Source organism: Apteryx mantelli, chromosome 14, assembly GCF_036417845.1.
Source record: "Apteryx mantelli isolate bAptMan1 chromosome 14, bAptMan1.hap1, whole genome shotgun sequence".
NCBI lineage: Eukaryota > Metazoa > Chordata > Aves > Apterygiformes > Apterygidae > Apteryx > Apteryx mantelli.
In genome coordinates, this window is record NC_089991.1 from 4,658,764 (window position 1) to 4,684,204 (window position 25,441).

Consider the following 25,441-nt stretch of genomic DNA (forward strand, 5'->3'; position numbering starts at 1 on the left):
TCTGGCCACCGCCCAGGCTGCAAATCTGCGTGAACGTTTCGAAGAAGCCTGTTCCTAAGAGAAGTGGCCATGAAGTGACCACTTCTGCTTCCCAGGAAGCATTAGGGAGAGCCGAGCGCTTCAAGTTTGGTGTCAGTCCCAATCAGAGCGGGTTCCCTGAAAACACGGTTGGGATGCTGCAATTAGTCAAGATGCCTAAAATGGGAGCCAGGCGCGTCGGGACTCCTTCGTAGGCGACGCTGCGCAGGAAACCTTGGGTGTTCGTGCTTCACCCGCGCTTCGGCCCTCTGGGACTCCCGCACGGGGTGGCTCTCGGGGAGCCCGGGGTGCTCGGCCATCCGTCCTGGCACAAGGAGCACGGAGCAGCGCGCTCTGCCCTTCGCTGGAAGCGGTTTCCCCCCGCAAGCTGCTGCAAAGCCGGTGCTAGCAAGGCTGCTGCCTGGCCGGCGCTGGCTTGCAGGGACTCATCTCACCGGGACTCATCTCACCGGCACCTCTCCTGCCCCACAGCACAACAGGGTGGCTTGCGTTTTGCCGTCAAATTCACCCTGAGGTCGGCCCGAGCTGCACAGGACACAGGCCACCCGGCCCAGGGGACACGCTGAGGGAGGCCGGCGGCCTTGCTGCCCCTTCTTTGGTGCAAAAAAAGAGAAACCCAAAGAAACCCAAATCCGCTCACCGGCTGCGTCCCCAGACAGCACCGGCAGCCAACGGGGATGGGAGGGACGCGATGCCAACAGGGAAGGGGGGGACGTGATGCCAACGGGCGCTAGGATGGCGCCAGGTGAGGAGGGACAACGGAGGCAGCATCACAACAGAAAAGTTGAGGGGAAAAAGTAGGAAAGAAGGAAAGGAGAGAGAAAAAGGAGCGGGGAGGAGATGCTGAGCGCGCCCTGGCAGCTTGCTGCCGCCGCCGCCGCGGGGCCCCGGGCGCGGGGGAGGAGGGAGGGAGGGAGGGAGGGAGGCCGGGGGGATGGAGGGGGGATGGAGGGAGGGAGGGCTGGGGGAGGGCTGCCCTCGCCGGCCCCTCTCCTCTCCCCTCCCCGCCCCGCCGCCGCCGCCGCTCCCCGCCCCCGCGCCGCCGCCGCATTTAACGGGGCGCGCGGGCGCCGCCGGCCCGTCCCGTCCGGTCCCGTCCCGCCCCGGTGCCGGTGCCGCCGCCCCGGCCATGTCGCTGCCGCCGCTGCTCCTGGCGCTGGCGCTGGGCCTGGCCGCCGCCGCCAAGTCGCCCTACCAGCAGGTCCTGCAGCACAGCCGGCTCCGCGGCCGGCAGCACGGGTAAGGCGGGTCCCGCTCCCCCCGCCGCCGACCCCCCCCCCCCCCCCAAAAAAAAACAACAACCCAAATCAAAAAATTGGGGAGGTGGGAGCTTTTTCCCTGCTTTTGCGCTGCCGCGGAACGGCGGAAGCGGCCCGCGGGGGTTGCGCGCTGCTTCTCCATCTCCGCCGGGGACGGGAGGCTCCTGGCGGGGGGCGAGAGGCCGGGGGGGATCCGGGGGGGTCCCGCCCGCCGCCGCCCGCCCGCCGCTGCCTCCCGCGCCCTCCACCTGCGCCCGGTCCCCTTTCGTCCCGAGGCGACTAACTTTCGTCCCGAGGCAACTAACTAACTAACTAACTTCCTTCTTCCAAGGTGCTTAATAGTCCAGAGGTCACTTGAGACGCTGAATGACTTTTTTTTATCAGTCCATCCTCATTAAAAAAAAGAAAAAGGCCTCAAACTTTAAACTGTTAAGCTCTTTGTGGGAGGAACTCTGTTTTCAAGGATTTATAGGGGAAAAAAAATAGTTTTAATGGTGGGTGGGTATCTCTGGGGAGTAAGCACCAACTTACTCTTTGACTGGAGCCCCCAGGACGTCTTGGAAATGTTCCTGCTAAAAGTAATGGCTTGTCTAATCTTAAGCCTTCTGAGATAAGGAATATCCCCCAAATGCGTCTAGACATCTCCTGCTGGGCTGGCAATACATTATGGATGCTAGTAGTTTGACTGGTAGAAAACTAACCAGATGTTAGTAGCTGTTTCCACCGTTTTTAAAAATTTATTGGGAATTAGGTGGGGTGAAAGGATGGACAGACGTTTCAGCTGGTTTTTGTCTTTCGCGATGGTGACATTGATTGAACTGTAGCTTCCACTTAAATGGACTGCTGAAGGCAGGATCATGAAATGCTTTAAAAAAAAAAAAAAAGACTGAAATACTGCAGTTTGATAGAGCACCTGGCAGGGATCCAGGGCAGTATTTGTAATGGGGTACACTGATTGCCTGTCTAATCGGGTACAGAATCTAATAGACAAAATCTGAGCTGATGCCTGTTTGGAAGTTGTCGGCGATGAAAGAATTATGGTGATTTCCGTACAAATACAGTGTTCTTCTTCGTCTTTGCATGATCTGAAACTAAACAAAGACCCAATTCTGCCCATAGCCTAAGGCAGAAGTTTGCTCAGACCTGGCAAGTTAGTGCGGTTCTGGGGTAAACCAGCGTGCTCGACTCTGAAGAGAGAAGCCGGTTATTCCCAGTGCAGTCGATGGAGGCACGTGGTAAGACACGATTACAGCCCATGCTGGTGACTAAGGTTTTTGAGAGACGTGAGGAATTGCTATGCCAGGGTGACGTGAAGTTATGCTGATATAAATGCAGCGTAGTTTACAGCAGGATTTGGCTCACTGGTCCTTTTCTGATGGCAGAAGCACTACATAACAAACTAATTTTTAAACATCGGTGAGTTATGACCCTTGATTAACGGTGTGTCCAACAGATGCAGCAACGAAGAAACAGCCAAAACGCTGTTGGAGGCGAGGTGTGTTGCTGGCTTTCTGCAGGGAGCGCAGAAAGGGCGTGCGGCCCGAATCCACACCGTTCGCCCGTGAACGTCGCCCTGCCCCAGCGATGCCCCTGCGGAGCCGAGCGCGAGTTCAGTGGCAGAACTTGGCTCTGCAGCACAACTTTGACGTCTTAAATTTTTTTTTTTTAAGTGAATTCTGTGTCAGGTCAGGGAGAGGGAGTGCAGCTGAGAAATATAAGAAGAGGGTTAAGACAACGCGAGAGCGTTGGCTAGTGCGTTTTAAGCCAGACCGGGCAGAGCCCCAGCACACACGTGGCGGGGAGCAGCTCCTGCCGCCTTGCTGCAGGAATCGCTGATAGTGCAGACCTTCGGGGCGGCTTTCTGCGCCGGGAAAAGCTGGGAAGGATCGGACCGCTAAGTGAGCATGCAAGCGGCAGCCCTGCGGAGCTGGGCTCCTGCGGCAATGATCAACCTAGCCTTCGGTAGCCAGGGCTGTTGAGACGAGTAGTAGAGGGGTTGTCCTCTGCCAGCCGCTGAAATCGAGGCAAGATGTGGACTTTGGATGTAATTGGAGCCACATGTAGGTGCCGCAGGGCCGGCATAGCCCAGGTGGGCTGAGTCACGGAGCGATGATTTGGCCTGGAAATCCCTGAGCGTGGGTCAGCTTGCACCAGCTGCAAGTTTGGCTTGGGGTTTTCTGAGCGTTTTAGTGTCGAATCTTTCTCCTTGCCCTCTGCATTTTATATAGAAAGCTTTCCAGCAGAAACGCACTGCCATTCCTGGGTAACCCTTGTTCCCTGCGGTTGGTCTCCGGGGGAGGTTTGGGGGTGCCGGGGCCGCGCCGGCCTGGGTCCTGCCTCGGCACGGCCAGCTCCACAAAGGCTTATTGAAGGCGAGCCAAGCTCCCGCGGAGGCTGGCAGCGCGCTCGGCGTTAACTCATGCTAATGACAGGGAGGCCGGCCCGTTTCGGAGGGCTGAATTCGGGACGCTGGTGGGGAGCGAACGAGTCCGCAGGAGGACGAGGTGGTCAGGCGGTGGAGGCCGCTTTGGTTAGGCGAGCAGACAGGTTCTCCGTCCAAACGAGTGTGAAACGGGCTGCCAGCTCTCCCTGAACAGCTCAGCGAGACCTTTGCAACAGCATCTCCATGCCTCCTCCGGACCTAGGCTGCACAAGTGCAAGCTGCCTTGGAAAGTGCAGAGTGCTTCTGATGGAGTGATGATTTATGTGTTTTACTTACTTGTTTCTCCCCCACCTCCCTGGCAAGTGATGCTGTACAAACTTTTGGTTCCTGGGCTGTAACTGGAGCATGGTTTTGGTGTTGGGAATACAGCCGCAGTTGGGCTGAGCATCCACAGCCTGTTTGGGTGTTCGCTCCACCTCTGGCTCAAAACCCAGGGGCAGTCGGTGGCCTTGCAACCCCGATCCATAAATCTTATCTCATGCAATGACTTTGCCTGGCCCATATCCATGGGCCAAGGGTGCAGCAAGCCAGGGTGCGTGGGGAAAAGCCGTGCTGGCCAGACTAGGAGTGAGTAAACCCCTGTTTGACCACATCTCTGCTCTCAATGACCCCACTTAGAAAGCTAGGAGGCTGCAGTCAGATTTCAGTGGGATTAGTCACACATGTAACTCAAGCGTGTGATTTTCTGGTTGAGCAGAGAGAGCTCTTGGGACCTTGTGGACTGACACAGTATAGCCACTGTCAATATATGCTATCATAAAGTGTGCATTGAATTCGCAGTGTACTGAGTCGCTTGTTCGTTTTACCCATCAGTAGCTCAGCATTCAGGTTATAATAGTCGTTGTATGTTCTGGTGTCCTAGAAGGTTAACTTGCAGCTATAGAAGTTTCCTTCTTCATAAACACGCTTTTCAGGCTTTTCAGGCATTTCTGGATGGGGCCTGTCTTAGTCTCCTGTGCAGGGATGGAGAGAGGGGAGACTCACAAGCTCCTGTTCTGTTTTGTCGCCCGCTCTAGCCCCAACGTGTGCGCTGTGCAGAAGCTCATTGGGACGAACCGGAAATATTTCACCAACTGCAAGCAGTGGTACCAGCGGAAAATCTGCGGCAAATCCACGTGAGTACTTGCAAGAGCGATGCCGGGGTCCTCCCCAAAGAGCCCCGCTGCTGGGCGTCGTGGGATGCGTCCGTGGGCGAGTGATGTCCATTGGCATCGGGCATGGAAAGGGGCTTCCCACGCCGCCTCAATCCTGAGGTGTTCGTTTCCTTTCCTGGTGAAGGCACGGGCAGGCGACTGGCTGCTTGTCCATATTCATGTTAAGGTTTGTTTTGGCCTTTTATTCCCAAAGCAATGTTCGTGCCTTGGTTTTTCTCAAATGCCAAATGTGATCTTGAAACACTTAGATGGTAAGAATGGAAAGTACTATATAAATTCAAAACCCGATCATTTATTCTAATTGCATTTCTATATATACTTATATAACTCTCAGTGCTGTAATGAAGTGTGTACCAGATGTTTTCTAGTACTTAGCTGTGTCTCTCTCAATCCTAGACCCAATGCTGCATAGCTTCCCTAGAAGAGCAGATAGGAGAAAGTCATCCAGTGTGTGTTCCTGGTGTGGTCCTATGCAAGTTGTAATTTGATCTAATGCAACATACCATTATGTTCTGCAGATTAAATAAACTCTGCTTCTGTGCTAAACAGCAGACTTAGAGATCTTTCACTGTGGTAGGCTATATTGGTTTTATTTTAGTTGCTTGGATTGGTTCAGTTGAGTTTCCTGGCTATCAGATTGAGTTTTGAGTGTCCAGTACTGGTATTGTGAGGAGGGATGCAAAACAGGAATTGTCACTGTGCACAGTTTTTGGCCTTTCATTATGTTACCCATGGATTCATCTAAAATAGGAAAACTTTTAGGAGGGTGTATTGCAGCATATACTGAGCATGTGTAGTGGTTTCTGTTATGTCCAATTGTCTTTACAAAAAGAAAAGAAGTGTCAATATTGTAAAAAAGCTAATCCACCCCCTCCCCCACATGCACACCTAATTCTACAAAACCACCGAATCTGGGAAGACTTAATTTAGATGCTTAGAGCTGAGACTCTCATCTTGGCTAAATGATGGCCTTTTTGAAATGTCCTTGATGTAAAATGGATCAGATTATGGCATGGCAATATGGTATCATCGTTGCTTGCTCTGTAGAAGATCCTTGTGGTAATGGAGTAGTATAGTGGGTCTCCAAACAAAACCTCACTCAGCTTTGGATATGGGACAGCTTTGCTGTTAAAATCACTTAAAGATGAAGAGGTCCAGCCGCAAATTTCTTTAGCTCTGAAATAAATCAAAAACTAAGCCTCAGGTAATCCAAGTGTGCAGCTGTATTTGGCAGAGACAAACTCTGCTGCATGTCTCTGGAAAGAGGTAGAACAACTGGCACCTAGCAACATTTCATGACTTCATTTGAGGAGATGCAGTGATTTCCTCTGACCTCATTTTCTCTGGTTTCACCCAAACGTCTAATCCAATGATGCACTGCTGAGAGAAAAGCATACAGTGTTAACCTGCGTGAACCTATGAGATAATGGCCTCATTATACCAGGAGTTCGCTAAATATTCTTCACTTCGCATCATCTTGACAATGAGTTTTATTGTCTTGCTCTCTTCCTAGTTATTTTTGAGCCAGGCCTTACTTTGACCCGTAGCAGTGCCTGTGCAGAACAAAAGACATGTGCCTGGACTCAGATTTTCCTGAGGTCTTTGGGACAGCTCTGATTACAAACATTTGCCGGTGACGGCTCCCACTGGATGTGGTCCTCCTGGCGTATGGAAGCAATCAGGAGTCATGCAGGCTGTAAAGGGCACGGTGCGTTATGCTGCAGCAATCAGACTCTTAAAAAAGCAAGTGTCAAGGAGCCTCTCAGCTCCCGGGAGAGGGTGCGAGCAGAGTTAATGCTGCAGAATGTGAATCCTCAAACTGGCCCTCTGCATGTGGCTGAGCTGGTCAATGAGATGTTTTGAGAACAGGAGATACTTTTAAATCCCAGAAATGGGCAGGATTTGGCTTGTTAATCAGCATAACTGGATGGTTCCAGCCTTCACTGAGGATTTATGACCAGAAGCCCTCTCCTGAGGCTGTGTGCTTAGGCCCTTCCTCTGACAGATGGATCCTCTCCTTCAATGCAGTGGGCATGGTGGAGCTTTATCCCATCAGAGGCTGGTGGATTTGTGGATAAGCATGTTCCTAGAAGGCTTTGTCCACCCATGAGAATGGCAGTGCTGGGATGAGAGATGCTTGGCCCATCTCTCATCTACTTACTCTTCATTTGACCTGTCCGTTATCCTTCATATTTGCTTAAAGGGTCAGTGCTGCTGCAAGTTGGAAGTGCATCGCAGGTGCAAATACCAGGCTCTAGGAAGAGAGTTTTAATTGCTTTGACTTCTTTTCTTTTCCTGCTTTGAACACTGTTTTGCATAGGTAGGAGGGAGGGAGGTCAGCAAGAGACCAGGTAGAGAAGCAAGGTTGAGCTCCTCCAAAGTTGGCTCAGATAACTGAAATGTTGCACTGAGTGAGGACGGTGGAAAAGTTGCTGCAAGCCTGTAGCAGTAAGTAATGACTTCACCCCTTCGAGGATGATCACATCCTGCATCCAGAGACATGGAGCAGCAAGGAAAGCCAGCCCGGAAGGCACAGATGTGTCTGGTCTTTAGTCTTGACTCAACGTGCGTCAGCTCATGGTGGCTGTTGGGGTTCATGACTGACAGCCCTCAGGACGACTCTGGTGGGTGCAGCGGGCGCCACGGGGAGTTGCGCTGTGGCTCTCTCCAGACGGAAGAAGGTCAAGATAGTAAGTGTGAGGCTTGGTGGTGGGGATTGGCAGGATTGCTCCTCGAAATGTGTCTTTTGGCCCAGCGCGGTGGAGTGGTCTAGTGTCGCTGTATGTGCAGCATGGAAACTTCAACTCGTGCGTCAGAGGGGGACTCCCGCCTCCTTATCTGCTTTTTTTCTTTGGTGTTCTTCTCTTTGCTGAAGATTTGGCTTGCACAGTTAGGAAGAAATTGGATGGAGGATTTATGTGCATTTTAGCATTGCATTACTTGCTGATGAAGTGAGATAAGATAGTTGGCAAGAAGTCTGACACTGCTTTGATTTTAATGAGCACTGAAACAAGATTGTTTTGATAATTAGGTAATTTTCCACTGTTGGTTATTCCGTAGGCCACAGAAATAATTTAATAGCATATATTCTCATAGTTGCCTTCTGTGTTTTTTTTAAATATTTTTCGAATTCCCTAATGCACTAGACTCATTCTTCCAGAATTAGGGTTGCAATTAAATGCCCCTCCCCCCCCTCACATTAGTTTGTCTTGAGAACAAAAAGACAACTTATATCAATTCTGCTTTTTTTTTCTTATTTTTTTCTTTGCTTTTTTTTTTTTTTTTGAGGAATAACTAGTAGCAGTAAGTTGCTCCTTAATACTTTCTTCTTCTTTTTTTTTTTTCCTTTTAAATTAACATTCCTTTTTTGTCCGAAGTACTTTCGCCAATCCAGGGAAAGAATGAGTCTCTGGCACTCTTTTTACAAAAACAAAACATATGGGTTTTATTACAGGAAATTATTACAGATGGATCTTTATTCACTAATATATGCTTAAGCTTATTTTTATTACCTTGAAAAATGCACTTAAAATTTAATTTCAGATTCTCAAAATGCAACGGCGGTGGAACAATGACTAATAAAACCGAGGAAGCTTGCTTCTGCAGTCAAACACACGTAGGCATTTAGAGACTACAGTGTTCTGAGACCTAAGTCTGAATAACTGTAAAGATTTGACTCCAGATTACTCAACGAGGCGGTCAGGAAGCTGCGGTCGCAGGCGTCGCAAAGTGGATGACAAACGCACTTTGTGCGAGGGCATTGCTTATTTAACCCGCAGAGTTGGCATCGGCTGCGCGGAGATGTAATGGTGCGTAACCGCTGACCGGACACCAGAAATACCTACTGCGCTTGGCAAGTCCAAGGGCCGCCGGGCTCCGGCGGGCGGTTGAGCCGCTGGTGCGGAACCGCAGCAGGGCCAAGGTGGGAGCCGGCTGCCTGGTCGCGCTGGCTGCGAGGTGGAAACGCTTTCCCTTCCTTGCCGGACCCATGCTCATGGTGTGCACAGGCAGCGGGAGACTTTTGTGATGGGCTGGGCAGGCTCTTGGCTTGGTTTCAGGTCCATCAAAAAGAGCTCGTGCTGCCCCGATTCGTGGCTGAGGTCATTCCTGGAGGTCCTCGGTGTGGCACCAAGCGTGGAGCCAACAGGAACCAGGATGAAGCAAGTCACCCAGCTCTGGCGGGCTGCAGGGGCTGGCTCTGAACCGAGCGGAGCAGGACATCACAACGCAACAGCCTCCCTTCCCATAGGGACACCTGGGGCACCTTAGCACTGAAATGCAGCGGCCGGCGAATGAGGGAGGGAATGAGCGGCCATGGGAGGTCCAAGGGGCTGATGTCAAAGATGGTTTTTTTTTTGGTCCCCAGTTCTCACTTCTTGCAGTAAAACGCTTGGCCAGGCACCTTTGTGTTCCCCTGGCCCTTTGCAGAAGCGCAGTGGTGCTTGGACAACTTGAAAAAGGAAAAAAATCACAGCCGAGGTCCTCTGGGGCAGCGTGGGAGGAAGGGCAGAGGGGCTGGAGGAGGGAAGGGCAAGGGAGGCTGGTGGGCGGGCGCATGAGCCTGGGTGCTTGGCGGTGGGTGCGAGCCACCAGCTCCTCGGTGGCCTGGCCCCGTCACGCCAGCCTTGCCATGAGCATCCCCTCGGCGGGATGCCGGAGCCGGTGGCGGCGGGGTCGCTCCGTGCCTTCTCCGCAGGCTCTGTCCCGTGTGGGGGCATCGCCAAGCCACCGGCACCGCGCTCTGCACGCCGCACACGTGAGCCTCCCGCTCGCCTAGTCACAGCTCATTAGTCTCCGATCGATCTATAAATAAGCCTTTTAAAGCCTACGTCAGCAGTCGGGAATTATTTATGCTGAACTTTGGAATGATTTCTCTTTAATCGGCTCTTCGTCTTTGATTACAGTTGTGAACCAAGGGAACTGTCTAGACTGGATTTAGTTTCTAGGGTGAAAAAAAGAGAAATTGGAGCTGGGGCGGGGGGGGGGGGAGTGTGTGTTTCTAACGAACACGAGACGGGGGAGCTGGGAAAAGTGGAACAGCAGGGTGTTAAGATCTCCGGTAGTCAAAGGAAGGGATTGCTTTAGGCAAACTCTTTCCCACATGGCATATATAATGTCTAGACAATCAGTCTGGGTTTGCTTTGCAATTCTCTTAGGAGACCGTGACACCGAATTTATTTGCTTCTGTCACAGAAACACAGGTATTTGTTTCACTTACCGGCTCTTAATTACCCCGAAGAATTCCCTCCTAAACCCCAGGCCTCTCCACTCTTTGTTAACAGCGTTAAAACGATGACAAAGATCCGAAGCTTGGGGCTTTTCCGTTCTCTTTAACGGAGCGTGCTGAAGCTCAGCTCTTGCGCTACAGCATCGGACTTGTCCCGAATCCAGCTGGGAGCCCAGGGAAATGCTTGCCTTCACGAGGAATACCTGTCCCCACGCGGGCTGGCCCAGCAGTCAGGGGCCTCGGTCCTCCCGTACCAAGAGTAAGAGCAATAGGGGAAAGAACCCCCTGTGAAAAGTGAAAGGAAAACTTCTGTTTTTTTTTTTTCCCTCTTAATATTGAAACATGTTCCCTTAAACGGACAGCTTGAGAATCAGATGAGCCTTTTTAGTTTCCATAGAGTTGCAGACGATGGCCACAGCCTTCAGCCAGCTCTTGCTTGTTTAGGCTCCGCAAATCTGCAGAGCGGCCCTGAGTTGTGCAGGTCTCCAACCCCCTCGGTTTTGTCCTGGAGGGATAGTGCTTAAAAACAGCAGGCAGTTTGCTGCCGGCCAGAAGGAGATGCTTGTGCACCGCACCGAGGGTGCCTGCACGGTACCCGGGGCTAAGAGAGGGGCTTGCTCGATCGCTCCAGCCCCTTTGGCCAATGTATCCAAGGCCAGAGATGCTCCTTCCCCATCAGCTGGTGAGCACCAGGGCCTTCAAGACCTGCGTTGTGGACTTGGCTGTATGCAGGCAGATAGTTTCTCATGGTGGACAAGAATGGGGTGAAATGAAGAGGAAATGCTCTGCTGGCTTGGTGAAGCAGACGTACTGGAGTTGCAGTGTGTTGTCCAAGCAGTGGTCAGACGTGACAGCAGCCACCGTCCAGGGCAGCCCAAAACGGTGAGGTTGATGCGTGTGGGAAGAGGATGAATGCAGTGATTCATACCCCCCCCACATACAACATACGCCAGGATATGCAAGGCATCGGCGTTCCTGTGTTGCTTTCCTCTGTCGAGCATCGCTTGGGGATGATAAGTCCTTAAAATTGATGTGCGTTGTCCGACTGTTCAGCCGTAACATGGAACTGCTCAGTATTAAATGCGAGTCGTCTTCGTTGTGTTATTGTCATTGCTGAGTTGTGTCTGTCCTCCATAGCATGTTGCAGAGCAAAATGGCTAGGAAATACATAGCTGGCACCAAAACCTCACAGATTTCGCCTATGAGATATTTGTAAATATATATGGCCACTCTCACCTCTAGGTCTCTCTGCCTTACTTCTCTATATGCAGTGTAGATCCTGATATGAGCTTGCATCTCATTGCTACCTTAAGTTTAAGGGATCACAGCTTTGGTTTCCATCCACTGTTTGAATAGAGGCTGAATAAAGTCGCTGGGAAAAATGTGGGTTTTGAAAATAACTTCTGTCTGCTTTTGTCCTGTGGAGAAATTGGCAACATGCAGTCCTGAAGGAGATAAAAACTGTGGTTTGTCTTTTGTTCAAGTCTATATTTCTAGTGAAGAGTCTGCTTTAGAAACATCACCAAATATGGATGAACATAGACAAGAGTATAGCTAGTACAGGGGGGAAAAAAAAATTGAAACGCCATTGGTTAATCTGCCATATCCATTTCTTATTCCAGAGTAATCAGTTATGAGTGCTGTCCTGGATATGAAAAAGTTCCTGGAGAAAAAGGCTGCCCAGCTGGTAAAAATATGTTTGACATTTATTTAGACTTTTTAAAATTATACAGCTGCCTAGTAAAGAGGAATGTTAGAAAATTATTCAAAGTGGATTTGATATTTTGCAATTTTTGCATGATGTTGCCATGAAGAAGTCAAAAAACTCAGTAGAGCACCAGCCGAGTGCCAGATCAGCTCCAAAGCATGCAAAATGTTCCAGACAATTTAAAACCCTGGATATAATTAAACTAAATCAAGCATGGGAGGGCCACAGGGAATTACTTATTCCAACAAGTAATATAGCTCTATTGGAAATGCAATACACAGTAATGGTACAGTAACAGACAGTTCTGCCAGTCTCTGCTCATTTCTATTTTGGCAAGCATGAGTTTAGCAAAATTGCATTTAATAGAAAATACAGTTTGGTCCCCGGTGGGGATGGGGAAGGGAATTGCCTGGTCTATTGAAGACAGACATGTTCTGCTTCTGTTTTCTTTACACCTCTTCCCCCAGTGAGCTCATGGCTGCCTGGTTGATGACGGGGGCCATTGGTGACGGTCCCGCTGCCCACAGTTCAGCAGCGTTAGGGCTGCTGCAACTCACAGCTGTGCCCCGGGGTGGGCAGAGCTTGGCCACGGTGGGGTTGGGATGTCCTGCGGAGCCTCACATCTCTTGCAGGAGGGTCCCAGAGAAGAGGCACCAAGTACAAATTGGGGTGAAATCCCACCCTCACCACCCATTCTCGTGTTGAACTGGTGCTGCGGTCCGACTGCCTGGCCCTAGGTATGAGCAGCCAGGGAAGAGCTGTCAGCCTTGATGGATCGGGCGAAAGCAGTGGTTATCTTTGCCTGCCACTTTAGTCTCTCAGGCCAGATACAATGCTAGGTTCTGATTTCTCCTCCAGTTTGCATGTGTGAAAATCCACAGCAACTCCATTTAAGCCCGCAGAGATGCGGTGGATTCTGAGTAACACTGTTATAACTGAGATTGGAGCTGACAGCCTACGATTATTCATTATCTAATTAATGAACAGATATGAATTCACTGACATGCTTCATTTCCAGAAGCGTTTTTGCTAGCAGCTCTCTTTTGATTAAGCAAAGTACAGTGAAGGATGAATGATGTTGTGCTGGAAACATAATCTTTCCTTCTTTTAGCATTGCCGCTTTCAAACATCTATGAAACCCTTGGCGTCGTTGGATCTGCTACCACGCAGCTCTACTCTGACCGGTCTAACCTAAGACCAGAAATTGAAGGACCTGGAAGTTTTACAATTTTTGCCCCAAGTAATGAGGCCTGGGCGTCCTTGTCTGCTGTAAGATTCAGTTCCTCTTCTTTCTCCTCTTCCTTCTGTAGTGGATATTCAGCCCTGGAGACTGAAGGCAAATACAGATACAGTCCTGATGTAGGAAGGATATTCCAAAACAGGAATCACCGTACTGATCCATCTGCTCCAGAGCTTTGTTTCTGGAAGAGCCCAACACTAGAGAAAGGTGTAGATGCTCTCTAAGGGGTGGATATAGCAGTCCCCTCATTCAGTTTTTCCTGTCTCTTGCTGTTGGAGATCATCATGAGATCTGTAACAAGAGACTTAACATCCCTTCCACCACTTTTATTGTTGATCTCTACTTTACCACTGTAGTTATTCTTACTATTTGCACAAGTATCCAGTCCCAATTGTAAATTCACCGCCTTCCTGCATCAGTGAATTCCTCTGCTTAATTGCATATAGATTTATTTTATATTGGTTTTAATTTTTCCACTTCGCATCCTATGAAATTTCTCCTCCCAAAATTTTCACTGCTGTCTTGCTGGTGCCATGATCCAAATGGAGCATCCCTAGGATGGGAGAGAATCCTGACTGCACAGCCTATATTGAGTTACAGCCCATATTTACGTCACTTGTCCCTAAACATGTAAGAACAGCTGTTGGGTCAGGGAGAGGGACGTTTTTTGTCTGTCCCCACTACCAAGCCTCTGCCACCAAAGCTGCACCAGCAGATCCCCTTGTGAGGACGATGCCCTTGGGGAAGGTCTCCCAGTGCAATTGCCTCTTGACTCTGCACAGTGCCTTTTGTCACCTTACTGCTGCTGTTGACACAGTGACCCCACGCTGCACCTTGCTGCCATTGTCCATCTGTCCGCCCAGGACAGGGATGTCAGAGCTGGTAGCTGCTGTTGTAAGGCAAAAGATAAAGTCTTATGGAAGCTGGAGACCTACACACAAACATGCACGTATGCACAAAGTAAGGTCTCACTGGAAGCACCTTGGACACAGCCAGGCCTCCTGGTGCGGGGGTGCTTTCATGGACAATAGGCTTAGTTGTACTCAGCCCTGAGTTTCATTTTGCTTATTTTCAGGAAACGCTGGATTCCTTAGTCAGTAATGTTAACATTGAGCTGCTCAACGCCCTCCGCTACCATATGGTGAACAAACGGGTCCTAACAGATGAGCTGAAACATGGGACAACACTTAATTCAATGTACCAGAACCTTCCTATCCAGATTCACCACTATCCCAATGGGGTAAGACAACTCTTTGAGATGCCATAGTTACCCAGGTGGAGCTGAGAATGGACCTATATCGACTATATCAGCTGAGTTTTCTTTTTTGAGGATAAAAGTGAAGGTTTAAAAACTCTAGGGAAGAAACTTTGACAACATGGCCAGCACTGTGTGTTGAGGGCACTCTGTTATCCCTGGGCAAACTATTGCCTTCATCCAAACCACGTTCAGGGACCCTTTTCTCCTCACCTGGAGCCCTGCATGATGTGTGTGAGGGATGTGTTCATGTTTAGTCAACCCCCATAGATTACAACTGGGTTCTCAGTAAGACTATACGCAGATACCTGTTGGTGCTCAATTACACAGTACTAACCAGAATCTTTTAGATCTGTGGCCCCCTAGAAGGCGCCTGTGAAGGACATGGACTGCTGTATAGTGGATTTAAGCTTTATCACAGTAGGCTTGCTCTTCTGTTACCTTGCGCCTCCGACACGGTCGTTGGACCTCCAGGACTCAGTAATGCTTAGGTTGAAAATGCTTAGGTTATTGATTAAGGCAACATGTTTGAGTGGAGCTTCAATAGAATATTTATAAGCAGATAGTTTCATAGATGATATTGCAGGAAAGTTGCACATTCTGGTATACAACATTACACTTGCATAACTGTTTGATGTGACATATTTTCTTAGTCTTGCTGGTGCGTAGTAGACAAAACCACTGATTACTTTCAAAGCTCTTTAAATATAAAATGTTTCAAATGTGTTTTTGGATAGAACATTCTCATTCTTCATTTGTTTTTCTAGGAAACCACATTTCTGCTCCTGCTGATTCAGTATTACAGCACTCACTGCGTTTAAAATAGAAAAACAGCAGAGGCTGCTTTACCTTCCTGTTTCAACACACATAACACCCTGTGGCTCTTTTCCTCTGCAGATTGTGACTGTGAACTGTGCCAGGCTTTTGAAAGCTGACCACCATGCCACCAACGGAGTGGTTCATGTCATTGACAAAGTCATCGCCACCACTACAAACAGCATTCAGCATATCATTGAAACCGAAGATAGCTTGGAAACTCTCCGGGTGAGTCCATCCCATGTGTGTTCCAGGGGACCTTAAAGATGTTCCCTCCCGAGGAACTGTAATGAAGAGCTTGCCAACACCTAAATGCTGTGACTCTAAAGCTGCTGATAAAAATCCTTGTACCAATATAGCTTATTTTGCTTTAGGAAGAGAAAAGCTTGATATCAGTGCAAGTGCCACCCTGCTGCTGCTGTCAGTAGAAAGATGTAGCCTGAGTCTGGCTCCTCACTTTTTTATGGGAATCTTTGCCTTGGGTGATATTAACTGTTCAGATTTGATGGGTACCAATTTATTTGACTTGCTATTTGCCAAGTTAAGGAATAACTTGAAAAAACACAAGGGTTTGGCAGTTAGCCAGCTTTAGGTTCTGTTCTGGATTATTCACTGGAACCACTGCGAACCTTTCCAGGCTTTTCAGCGTATTAGAACTAACTCTGAAAGACTACCAAAAAGGCTCTGTCCATCTTGTGCTCAAAATATTGGAGCACAAGAGAGAACCAAGGGGCAGGATAAAATTTGTAAAAGTACCAAAGTACTGAAAGAGGCTATTTATTTATTTTTTAAAGTGTTCCAAAATAATAAATACCCTAGTAAATCTGGCCCTAAGTGACTGGGCAAAGTTGCCGACCACTGTATTCTTGCTGAATGTGTTCTACCCTCCCTCCTCATTCCTCTAAAGGCTGCTGTGGCTGCCTCCAACCTGAACAGCTTGCTGGAAAACGAAGGCCAGTACACGCTCTTGGCTCCAACCAATGAAGCCTTTGAGAAGATCCCACGAGAGACGCTGAACCGGATCCTGGGGGACCCAGAGGCCCTCAGGGGTAAGGGCTTGTTTACTGAGCATGTTGGGAGACTGAAGGGTATTTTGCGGTTCTCTAAATGCCTTTTCAAATAGATGTGAACTGATCCCTGATGCACTCCGGTAACAGCTAGAATAAACTCATTTGAGAGCCTTCAGCTGTTAAACTGGACAGCGCAGACTTCTTTAGAGCTGGACATGATAGATGTGGCAAAGTGTGTGTTATCCAGATGTGGAGGAGGGCGCTGAAACAGTCCCTTTTCCAAGTTATCCAGTGTGTTCCCTGGGGGACTTTGGCTGGGGTTTCTATGGGAGCGATGGAGTTTGCCTCCTAGTCGGTCTCTTTTCAAGACTGCGATCTGAATGGGAAAGGCTGCAGAAGATTCACGAGACAGTCGATCCTTTAGCACTCCTGTAGATGATGGTGGCTTCTATTATTCTTGCAAGGTGAAAGAGAAATAGTATCTAATCAGTGCACCTTCCCCTGACAAATGAGTCAAACATCTTAACTACATGAAACATTTCCTAATTTGACAAAGGTGTATAAAAATTGTTCTTTTCAGGCACTTGACTTCACAGCCTGCATCCCAAGTGGCCTATTTGAAATTACTGTACATCTTTTTGGAGTGGAGCCCTACATTGTGCCATACGGGACACCCTTGCCTTTGAACAGACCCCCTAAAAGCTACAATAATCCACCCAATGATATTTACATGGCTGATTTTTCCAGCTCTCTAAGGCACTTACTTCTCTTACAGACCTTTTGAACCATCACATACTGAAATCAGCCATGTGCGCTGAGGCCATCATTGCTGGCCTGACCATGGAGACTCTGGAAGGAACCACCTTGGATGTAGGCTGCAGTGGGGAGGAGCTGACCCTCAACGGGAAGCCCATCATTGCTAACAAGGATGTCCTGGCTACCAACGGTGTCGTACATTTTGTTAATGAGCTGCTGATCCCAGACTCAGGTACCGGTGCCTCTCTGCATCTTTCTTCCTTATGCCTTTCTTTTGTCTATTTTTCTTTTTGCCAAGGAAGTACTGGATTTACTGTAGATGTTTTGTAGTATTGGGTGAATTGCCTTTAACGTAAGGTTATTATGTTCTGCTTTTCTTTTCAGCTAAGACTCTCTCTGAGTTGGCCCAAGAATCTGAAGTTTCCAAATCTATGGACCTTTTCAGAAAAGCTGGTCTCAGTTCTCATCTGACTGGCAGTGAGCATGTGACACTTCTTGCCCCAATAAATGATGCATTCAAAGGTAAACCTAGGAGTAATTCCCTTTCTTCCATCAGTGTGGATCACAGATCTGCTTCAAAGAGTCTCTCTTCAGCAGAGCTGCAGCGTACAAGCATGCAAGCCCTCCCTCAAATGCTTCAGCTATAGGCAGTAGCGTGTAACTTTAAAGCCCGATGTAGATAATATTCTGTATTTGGGCCTTTTTAATGTCTCAGGGATTATTTTAAGTGAATCACTGGTTCCTTCCATATTTTTTGCTGCAGATGGAAATCCCCCCGTTGACAGCTCCATGAAAAATTTACTTCTGAACCACATTGTTAGAGACCAGCTTTCCTCTAAATATCTTTACCATGGACAGAAACTGCAGACTCTGGGTGACAAGGAACTGAGAGTTTTTGTTTACCGCAACGTAAGTTCCTGTAGTATGCAGTGCTATAAAAGGGTGGTTGCTCTGTATGGGCTGCTTTTGTATCCTGGATCTCTAGTGCATCAGTGAGTCCACGTCCGGGTGAGGGTCTAGCCTCAGCTTCTCAAAAGCAGTTGGAGTTTCTCATTTGGTCAGAATTTCACCAGTGTCTCTAAATGACCAGTTCGTTGCAAGCAGGACAGAGGGATTACATTGGATTTTCTTGTCCCTTACTCTCTGCGGTAAACACTCTGCTGCTGAACGATGCTTGACATCTGTAACATTATGACTAACATGAAAAAGTGTAACTGAGCATTGTGGAAAGTATAAAATCTCTATTTCAAAGCATATGCTAATGATGTCTTTGGTCTGCCATTCTGTTTGCAGAACCTTTGCATTGAAAACGCCTGCATTGCTGCCCATGACAAGAGAGGAAGGTTTGGGACCCTGTTTAGCATGGACAAAATGTTGACCCCGCCATCTGGTTCAGTGATGGATGTTCTCAAGGCAGATCATCGCTTCAGGTGACCTTTCTGCTCTTCCTAATGGCCAGTTCGGAGCAGAAGAGCTGTCAAAACAATTTCTGTTTATTGTGGATCATAGTCATGGCTATACATAATTTCTTAACATGAAAAGAGCATCCAAATCCATAGTCTTATTCCTAAAGGGAATGAGACTTCAAATAACCCATTAACAAACTGTGAGCCCTCAGGTAGCAACTGAGCCAAGAGTGTGTGCATTGCTTTAAATTATCCAGATAACAAGTATTTTTTATTTGTTTCTAGTGGCATTTGCTGTCCCAAGTGTTAAATCAGCTTAGTGACAGCTAGGTTGGGACCTAACTGAGAAAATGCTGATTTTTTATTTTTATTTTTTGGTTACCTTAACAAGACGTTGTGAGTAAATTAATATAGTTAAAAACCTGGCTGTAAAGCCATCTTTGCCAGTTAGAGGCGCTATGGTCAGGCCTCTCTGTTGCCTCACTAGCCTCATTGTCCCCATGGATTCAGCAACCCTGGGCTGCTTTGCTGTTGCTCAGATGTTCTCGTTGGATCTCACAGGGCTCAGTTCACATCTGACTGACTTTTTACCTAATTGGTTTGATGGATCCCAGTAGAATTTTGCAATTGTAACTTCATAGCTCTCTCTTGAACATGACATGCAATTGCTCAAAGACCAACATAGTTTAAACAGATGAAGCCATTGGAGTTTTTATACGTGTGTGTCTTGCAGTACATTGGTGGCTGCAATCCAGTCTGCAGGTCTAACGGAGACCTTGAACAGGCCAGGTACCTTCACAGTGTTTGCTCCAACAAATGAAGCTTTCCGAGCCATGCCACAAGGAGAACTGAACAAACTAATGGGTGAGCATTTTTAGAGCATGTAGATGAACAGCTGCTGTTTTTGGCATGATACTTAACGACGGACTCAGATTAATGTCTTCTATGTCTCATTCTTTGACCCTATCTGTTGGAAACACGGACTTCCTACATGGTTTTGATATGTCCTGTCCAGCTGAAAGCTTGGGGTGTACACAGAAGAGTGACCCTGAACTTTCCTACAAGGCATGAGCCTGGGTTTATGCTTTCTACAAGGCAAAGGCATGGGCTTATATTTCCCTTGGGCTTGGAAGACATGTTTATAGTGTGTGTTACATACTCCCTTTGACTTTTATTTGGCTCTGCCAGGTGGTGTAAGCAAGATAACCTGAAAGTGTTTCTAGAGACTGAGGTTTCTGCCTCACACATCATGGATGAAAAAAGTGAGAATGTGGCTGGCCTTATTCCACCTGGCTTCTCAACCACATAGGACCAGGGTGTCTAAAGTAAGCTTTGCAAATAGAAAGCCTGGTCCACGTTCAGCTTCAAGTTATGCTGTATGAAATTTAAGTATTAAAAGGATGGAGCTGTTGCTCTGTGTATGTGTACATAGACAAAGCAGGAAATCCAATCGGATCCTCAGATGACAAAATATTCTGGTCTAGCATAGACAAAGACCAAGACCAATATCCTGAAAAGCACAGACTGAATGAGGGGGGAAGTAAACACGGAAATGTTTAATAACACTCTTCTGTATATGCAGCAGGATCTTTTATTTTCTTCATGTTGAAAAATGGCTGTGGTTTGGAAACAATGTCAGGTATCTGAGTGTAACATCTTCTCGTCATTAAAGCACAGCCAAACATTGACATCATAATTTGGGAAGCCTCTGCCCATGGTAGCTAGTTATCCTTTTAAGTGCATGGACGAGGAATTGGTAATATCAGACTGCACATACAGTCTAGTGCTGAATGTATAAATATTTCAGAACTGTTTTGCAGCTATTGTAAACGGCTGCAGGAATGAAGTATCCCAGATGCGGGCACTTCAAACGTTCTTGTTTTTTCACGCAAATATTTAGCTTATGCTTTTGACGAAGAAGTGAATCATGCTGGTGAAGACGCACAGTGTGAATTGTGGCCACCCTAGAAAAACTGTAATGGAAAAAAGCTCACAGTTTATTCAGATATGGGCAGTGAGATGAAAAGTCCCTCCTGCTGAAGGAGCTGCTCTGGTTTTGTAGATGGAGGCCGTTTTTTTACGCTAGCTGTTCCCTCATCATCTGTCTGTGGGTTTTGCCTGTGACACTGCAGCCTCTAAAGGAGAAGATGGAGGAAGATGGACTGGGAAGGGGAAGTGGTTCATCTTCCTAAGACCTGCTTCAAAGCACAGCTAGATGAGTTGAGAGAGACTCATTGCTGGCCTGATCCATATCCCACTACTACTATCTGTGAACCATCAGGGACATTTCTCCTGCCCTTTTCCCCTTCCCACCCAGACATCCTGCAGTTTCACCCATTAAGAGTATTGCAAAGTGACACTGATGCTGGCAGAAGTATTGACATTTGCAAATAGCAGAGTATCCTGTAGGCTTCCTTATTTAACATAGTTTTTTTTTTTTTTCCCTAAACTACTTTGGGAAGTGAAAGCAGCAATAGAAGCAGGTTCATATAGTGCACAGTGAGAGAAAGAGGAGACTGAAAAACCAAGAGATGGGGATTTCCTGTGTAGAGCAGGGCTAGTACTAGGGAGAATGTCCTTCTGGACTTGCAGGGTTCTGGACCTCCCAGCCTCACTGTATGCTGGCAAGATCAGCCTCAGTGTCTTAGCCAGCTCCAGCCAAGGTGCTTCTACCTGGTCTTTTAAATTGACATTGTTTCCTTGCACTTTCAGGAAATTATTGTTTTCCAGATAATGTCATTCCAGAGCATGAGCTATGGGAAATAATCTCCGATGCTGTTTTGCAGATGTCACTGTTTTCTTCCTGCAGGTAATGCCAAGGAACTTGCCAACATCCTCAAGTTCCATGTTGCCGATGAGATCCTGGTTAGCGGCGCTGTCGGGGCTGTCGTGCGACTGAAGTCCATGCAGGGAGATAAGCTGGAAGTCAGCGTGGTAAGTCACCTCGGGTGGGCTTTCGCAATGAACATGGGTGCTGGACTTTGTTCTGTGTTTAGGTGTCCACGTTGGGGTCCACCACAGCATGGTCACCTGGATGGTATGGGAACCTCTTCTAAATGTGCGTGTTGTCCCACAAAACTGTTTTCTGAGACTGTAGCGGAGGGAATGTTGCCATGTGTTCAATTGAACAAGCTGGCAGTCTTGAAATGTGGTTTACTTCAGCCTTCTCCCCAGAAGATCAATTGTAAATGATTTCCAGGAGCTGTAATAAATTTCTTCCTGAGTCATGGGGGAAAAAGCATAAATAAATTAAATGAATAGCCTGTTCAGCTAAAACACCTTTTTTTAGTGTAATGGAAATGATCTCTGCATGTCCTCCCTTAACAAGGCAGGATTTATTTAGATGTATAATTTTATTTCAAAAACTTTGTACTAAATTAAGAGACTGTAGGATCCTCTACTGAGGGAAAAAGATATATTTTCAGAAAATTAATAACTCATGACCCGCTCTGTGCATGTAAAGAAGAAATGCAGGATGGCAAAAATGGAAAGGCTGGTGTTTCCAACTGCTTTGAGTTGGCCAACTTGCGTGCTGGAATTGGCCTGTATCGGGTCTTGATCTGCCCACTTCTGCTGAAGCAATTCCTCCCCGAGCGCACGAGTGAGGAAGCAGCCCCTGGGTGCGCCGGGGGCAGCAGGGGGATGTGCTGTGCTGTCTTGGCCCAAAACTCCTGCCCGTGCGTGGAAGAGGTCAAGAGCTCCAGAGCCTGCTGGCCGCTCTAGGACAAACTGCTGGAATTATAATTTGATTTTATATTCTTCTTAATTGGCAAGAGCAACAAAAATGCCTACAGCCATTGAGTAAATGAATGAGTGCAAAGTGAGGGTTTTTCTAATAAAACTGGAAACCACAGGTGACAGAAGCTTCTCGTTTTCCACATTTTTCCTTTTTCCCCTCTTAACAGAAAAACCACGTAATACATATCAACAAGGAGCCTGTTGCTGAAAGCGATATCATGGCCACGAACGGTGTGATTTATGCTGTGAACTCGGTCTTACAGCCTCAGGGTAGGTCCATGTTTAGAAATGCCTAGAGCTGCGTGGTTTCCGCATTAGTGCGGAGCTGCCAACAAAAATTCCTGTTGTACAAAGGAAGCGTATTAAAAAACAAATCCAGCAGAAGGCGAGGGAGCAGGTTGGGGGCGCAGGCTGCCGGACGGCCGACCTGGCGCTCGCGGAGCAAAACCTGCTCTTGCCAGAGCTGCTGCTCCGTGCCGCGCTGGCAGGGACAAGCCTGGCTTGGTTCACTGCTCTCTCCTAGCTCCTGCCACCCGTCCCATCGGCGGCTGCTTCGCTCGGGGAGGGAGAGGCGACGCATGGCGATTACTGCCGCTTATTGAGGAGGGTTAGCCTGTTACTGGATTGTCAACATATCCTCCAAAATAGGTGAAGGAAGCAGCCTGTGCACTTGGGAAAATATTTCAATGCTATTTATGTTCCGCCCTTAGCTTCAAGGCCTCAAGAAAGAGGTGATGAGCCGGCAGATCCCGCATTAGAAATCTTCAAGCAGGCATCGGCGTTATCCAAGGTAAAAGACAGAAAAAGTCTCATCAAGTAGTACTTCTGAAATTACATTTTGGTATTATTACTGATTTGAAGGTAACTTGCCACATTCAGCTTTTCTTTTCCAAAGAGACTGGGTATATCTGTTTCATAGACTGACCAATCCTCCCTTCTTATATGACTTAATTATGTAAGAAGTAAGACATTTTGCAACACGAGGCTTACAGTTTGCAACATACTGTGAATGTAGCCTTGGCACAATACTATCTGTGACAACCTGCAATAACATGCATGGTCTTGAAGAGCCATTCATCCATTCCTCTCTTAAGCCCTTCTGGGAGTGTTAGAATAAGAATTAGCAAGTTACAAATTTGACTTGCTAAATGTCAGAAATAGAAGACACTTGCCCGTGATTTATAAAAGCTGTAAAGCGTAACTGCTGTTCAGACAAGCACCGCGGAGGAGAGCAATTTTGCACTGCTCCCTGCGAGCTTCTCTGGGACGTGGGGTGAGGGTAGTCCTGCATCCTGCGGTCCTCCCTGAATGCGTCCTTCCTCCTGCCCTGCGTGCTACTTCCTAGACATAAAGATTTCAGACTTCCCAGATGGTCTCGCCGTTGGGGTTGGTGGGAGGGAGCTCCCAGTAATGCAGACCAAAGCCAGAAGTTTAAAAGATGCACGCGTGGCTTCACACAGTATGGTAATTTGTCTGGGGAAGCAACTGCTCTGATAGCCGAGCTGTTTTAAAATCTGGAGGATGTCCATGCATGCGTAATTTCTGCTAAAAACAAGTGAAGCACGGTCTAGATCTGTTTGATAATTTTTGGAGAATAGGGATATGTATATTGACTTGCAAACTGTGCAGTTGTCAGAGATTTATTTTGCTCACTGATTTTCTTTCCGTGCAGGTTTCTCAAAGGAATCCTCGGCTAGGTAAGGCGAATTTCTGCTTCTCTAGCTGGTTCTAATTCCTATCGTATGTCATTCAAAGAGAGGCTTATTCTGTCATTTAACGCATCGGTGTGGCTGGGTGAGCAGGAGCGAGGTTAGCGCCTCCGGGGGTGGTCGGCCACGCGGGGCAGCGGGGCGCAGGGCTGTCCTTTCGGGCTCTGGGTGTGCACGACCAGCCTTGACTTGATCTGGCCCCAGGAAACCCCTTGGCGTGCACATAGGTAGCTTCAACTCTCCTGCCTGCCCTTCCTGCCTTGGACGTGCCCGGCTCCCCTGGGTCAACGGTGGCATTAGGAAGCCAGAAAAAGTCCCCGCTGGCTTGAAATGAGATATGCATATTCACTGAAAAGGCAGACTGAAAATAGAGCCATTGATCAGCCGTGGATCTCATTCTTGAGGGACTTTATAGACCAATTTGGCCTGAACTAGAGACCATCAGAAGCGAGGGTGCTCTTGGCCAACTCCAGCATGTTGCGGCCCTGTTAGCAGTGAACGAGCAACTTGTCTTGCTCCAGGCAAGATTCATCATAACGGGGAGGAGAGGGGGAAGCGAAATGCCGCGTGCTTGTCCCATGCAGCTGGGCTCTTCTCTCTTCCAGCACCCGTCTACTCCAGGCTACTAGCGAGGATGAAGGAGAACTTGGGCGGGTTCTGAGCGCCCGCGTGAGTGTCCCCCAGTCACCGCCTCCGTCGACCTCCACTGACAGCTTAAGAGAAGGACAGAATTGTTTTTAAAAACCAAATATCACCCTTAAATTTATTTTTGTCTCCAGTGAAAAGGATAGGAAAAATTAAAAGCCATATATATATATATATATATATGTATATATTTTAAGACCATTTTTATTTGGTTTTGACCTTCAAGTTTTCACACTAAGGATATTTTGTTTTGTTTTTTTACAAAGTAATCATTAATTTGCAGTTTTTGACATACCCAATTTTGGGCTTGTTACCCATAATGTACAAGGGCGGGTGCTTAATTCAACCCTGATTCAGAAGCACATAAAAAGATACTTAGAGCTTTTCATGATGCTATCTCAATTAAGGAGACTTTGAATTAAAGGTCCTTTTCCAGGCTCCGAACAGTACTGACTGGCTCTGCAAATTCCAGGTTCCCGAAATGGGAAGCTGGGTATAATCTCAGTGAAACCTCCCTCCAAACCAGTGCCAGCATTGGGAAATTTTTGCCAGAATGATTTGGCAGGAATTCTGTATTTTCAGCTTTCAGGGTAAATACATCACCCAGGGGCCAATTGCATAGCTAGGGAAATGGTAATTGCTTTGGAGGAGGTAAATTTGTTCAATTCATTAACCATTACCCAAGCAATTCTTTTTTTTTTTTCTGGTTTCTTTGTTTTTGTTTTCTTTACCAGCATGTGTTTCCTTCCCCTGTGTTTTAAGTCTCCCATGAAATTCTGAATTGAGAGGCTTTTTTTAAAAGCCTCTTGTTGACATTGAGGAAACTGCATGATTATAAGCTATGATTTGAACTGTTCTTTTTTTTTTATTGGGTTTTGTTTATGCCTATGGGTTTTAACTGTGCTGCGTTTTGTTCACAATGAGATTGAAATGAAAGTTCTCCCTGGCAGAAGCCTTCCAGTAAATGATTCATTTGTAATAAGGGTTGTTTTTTTAATAAAACTTGAAAATAAAATCAAAAATATAAATATGACAA

General features: G+C 47.6%; 1 protein-coding gene across 1 annotated transcript; it reads left to right on the forward strand.

Moving 5' to 3' along the window:
• The first annotated feature begins 1,118 nt into the window (after positions 1-1,118).
• On the forward strand, positions 1,119-25,441 carry TGFBI (transforming growth factor beta induced). Its single transcript, XM_067304747.1, has 17 exons — positions 1,119-1,278; positions 4,758-4,856; positions 11,745-11,809; positions 12,942-13,099; positions 14,146-14,310; positions 15,223-15,369; positions 16,049-16,190; positions 16,927-17,139; positions 17,292-17,429; positions 17,671-17,816; positions 18,201-18,337; positions 19,047-19,177; positions 21,123-21,247; positions 22,219-22,321; positions 22,762-22,841; positions 23,724-23,748; positions 24,366-25,441. Exons 1-17 carry the CDS (start codon positions 1,169-1,171, stop codon positions 24,419-24,421), a joined length of 2,040 nt encoding a protein of 679 aa, XP_067160848.1. The 5' UTR covers positions 1,119-1,168; the 3' UTR covers positions 24,422-25,441.

What these genes read in the sequence shown, in the direction of transcription:
- TGFBI (XM_067304747.1), top strand. Translation starts at nt 1,169, where the DNA reads ATGTCGCTGCCGCCGCTGCTCCTGGCGCTGGCGCTGGGCCTGGCCGCC. An exon ending in ATAAGCTGGAAGTCAGCGTG is followed by an intron (nt 21,248 to 22,218) that starts GTAAGTCACCTC and finishes CCCTCTTAACAG; the next exon opens with AAAAACCACGTAATACATAT. An exon ending in TCAAAGGAATCCTCGGCTAG is followed by an intron (nt 23,749 to 24,365) that starts GTAAGGCGAATT and finishes TCTCTCTTCCAG; the next exon opens with CACCCGTCTACTCCAGGCTA.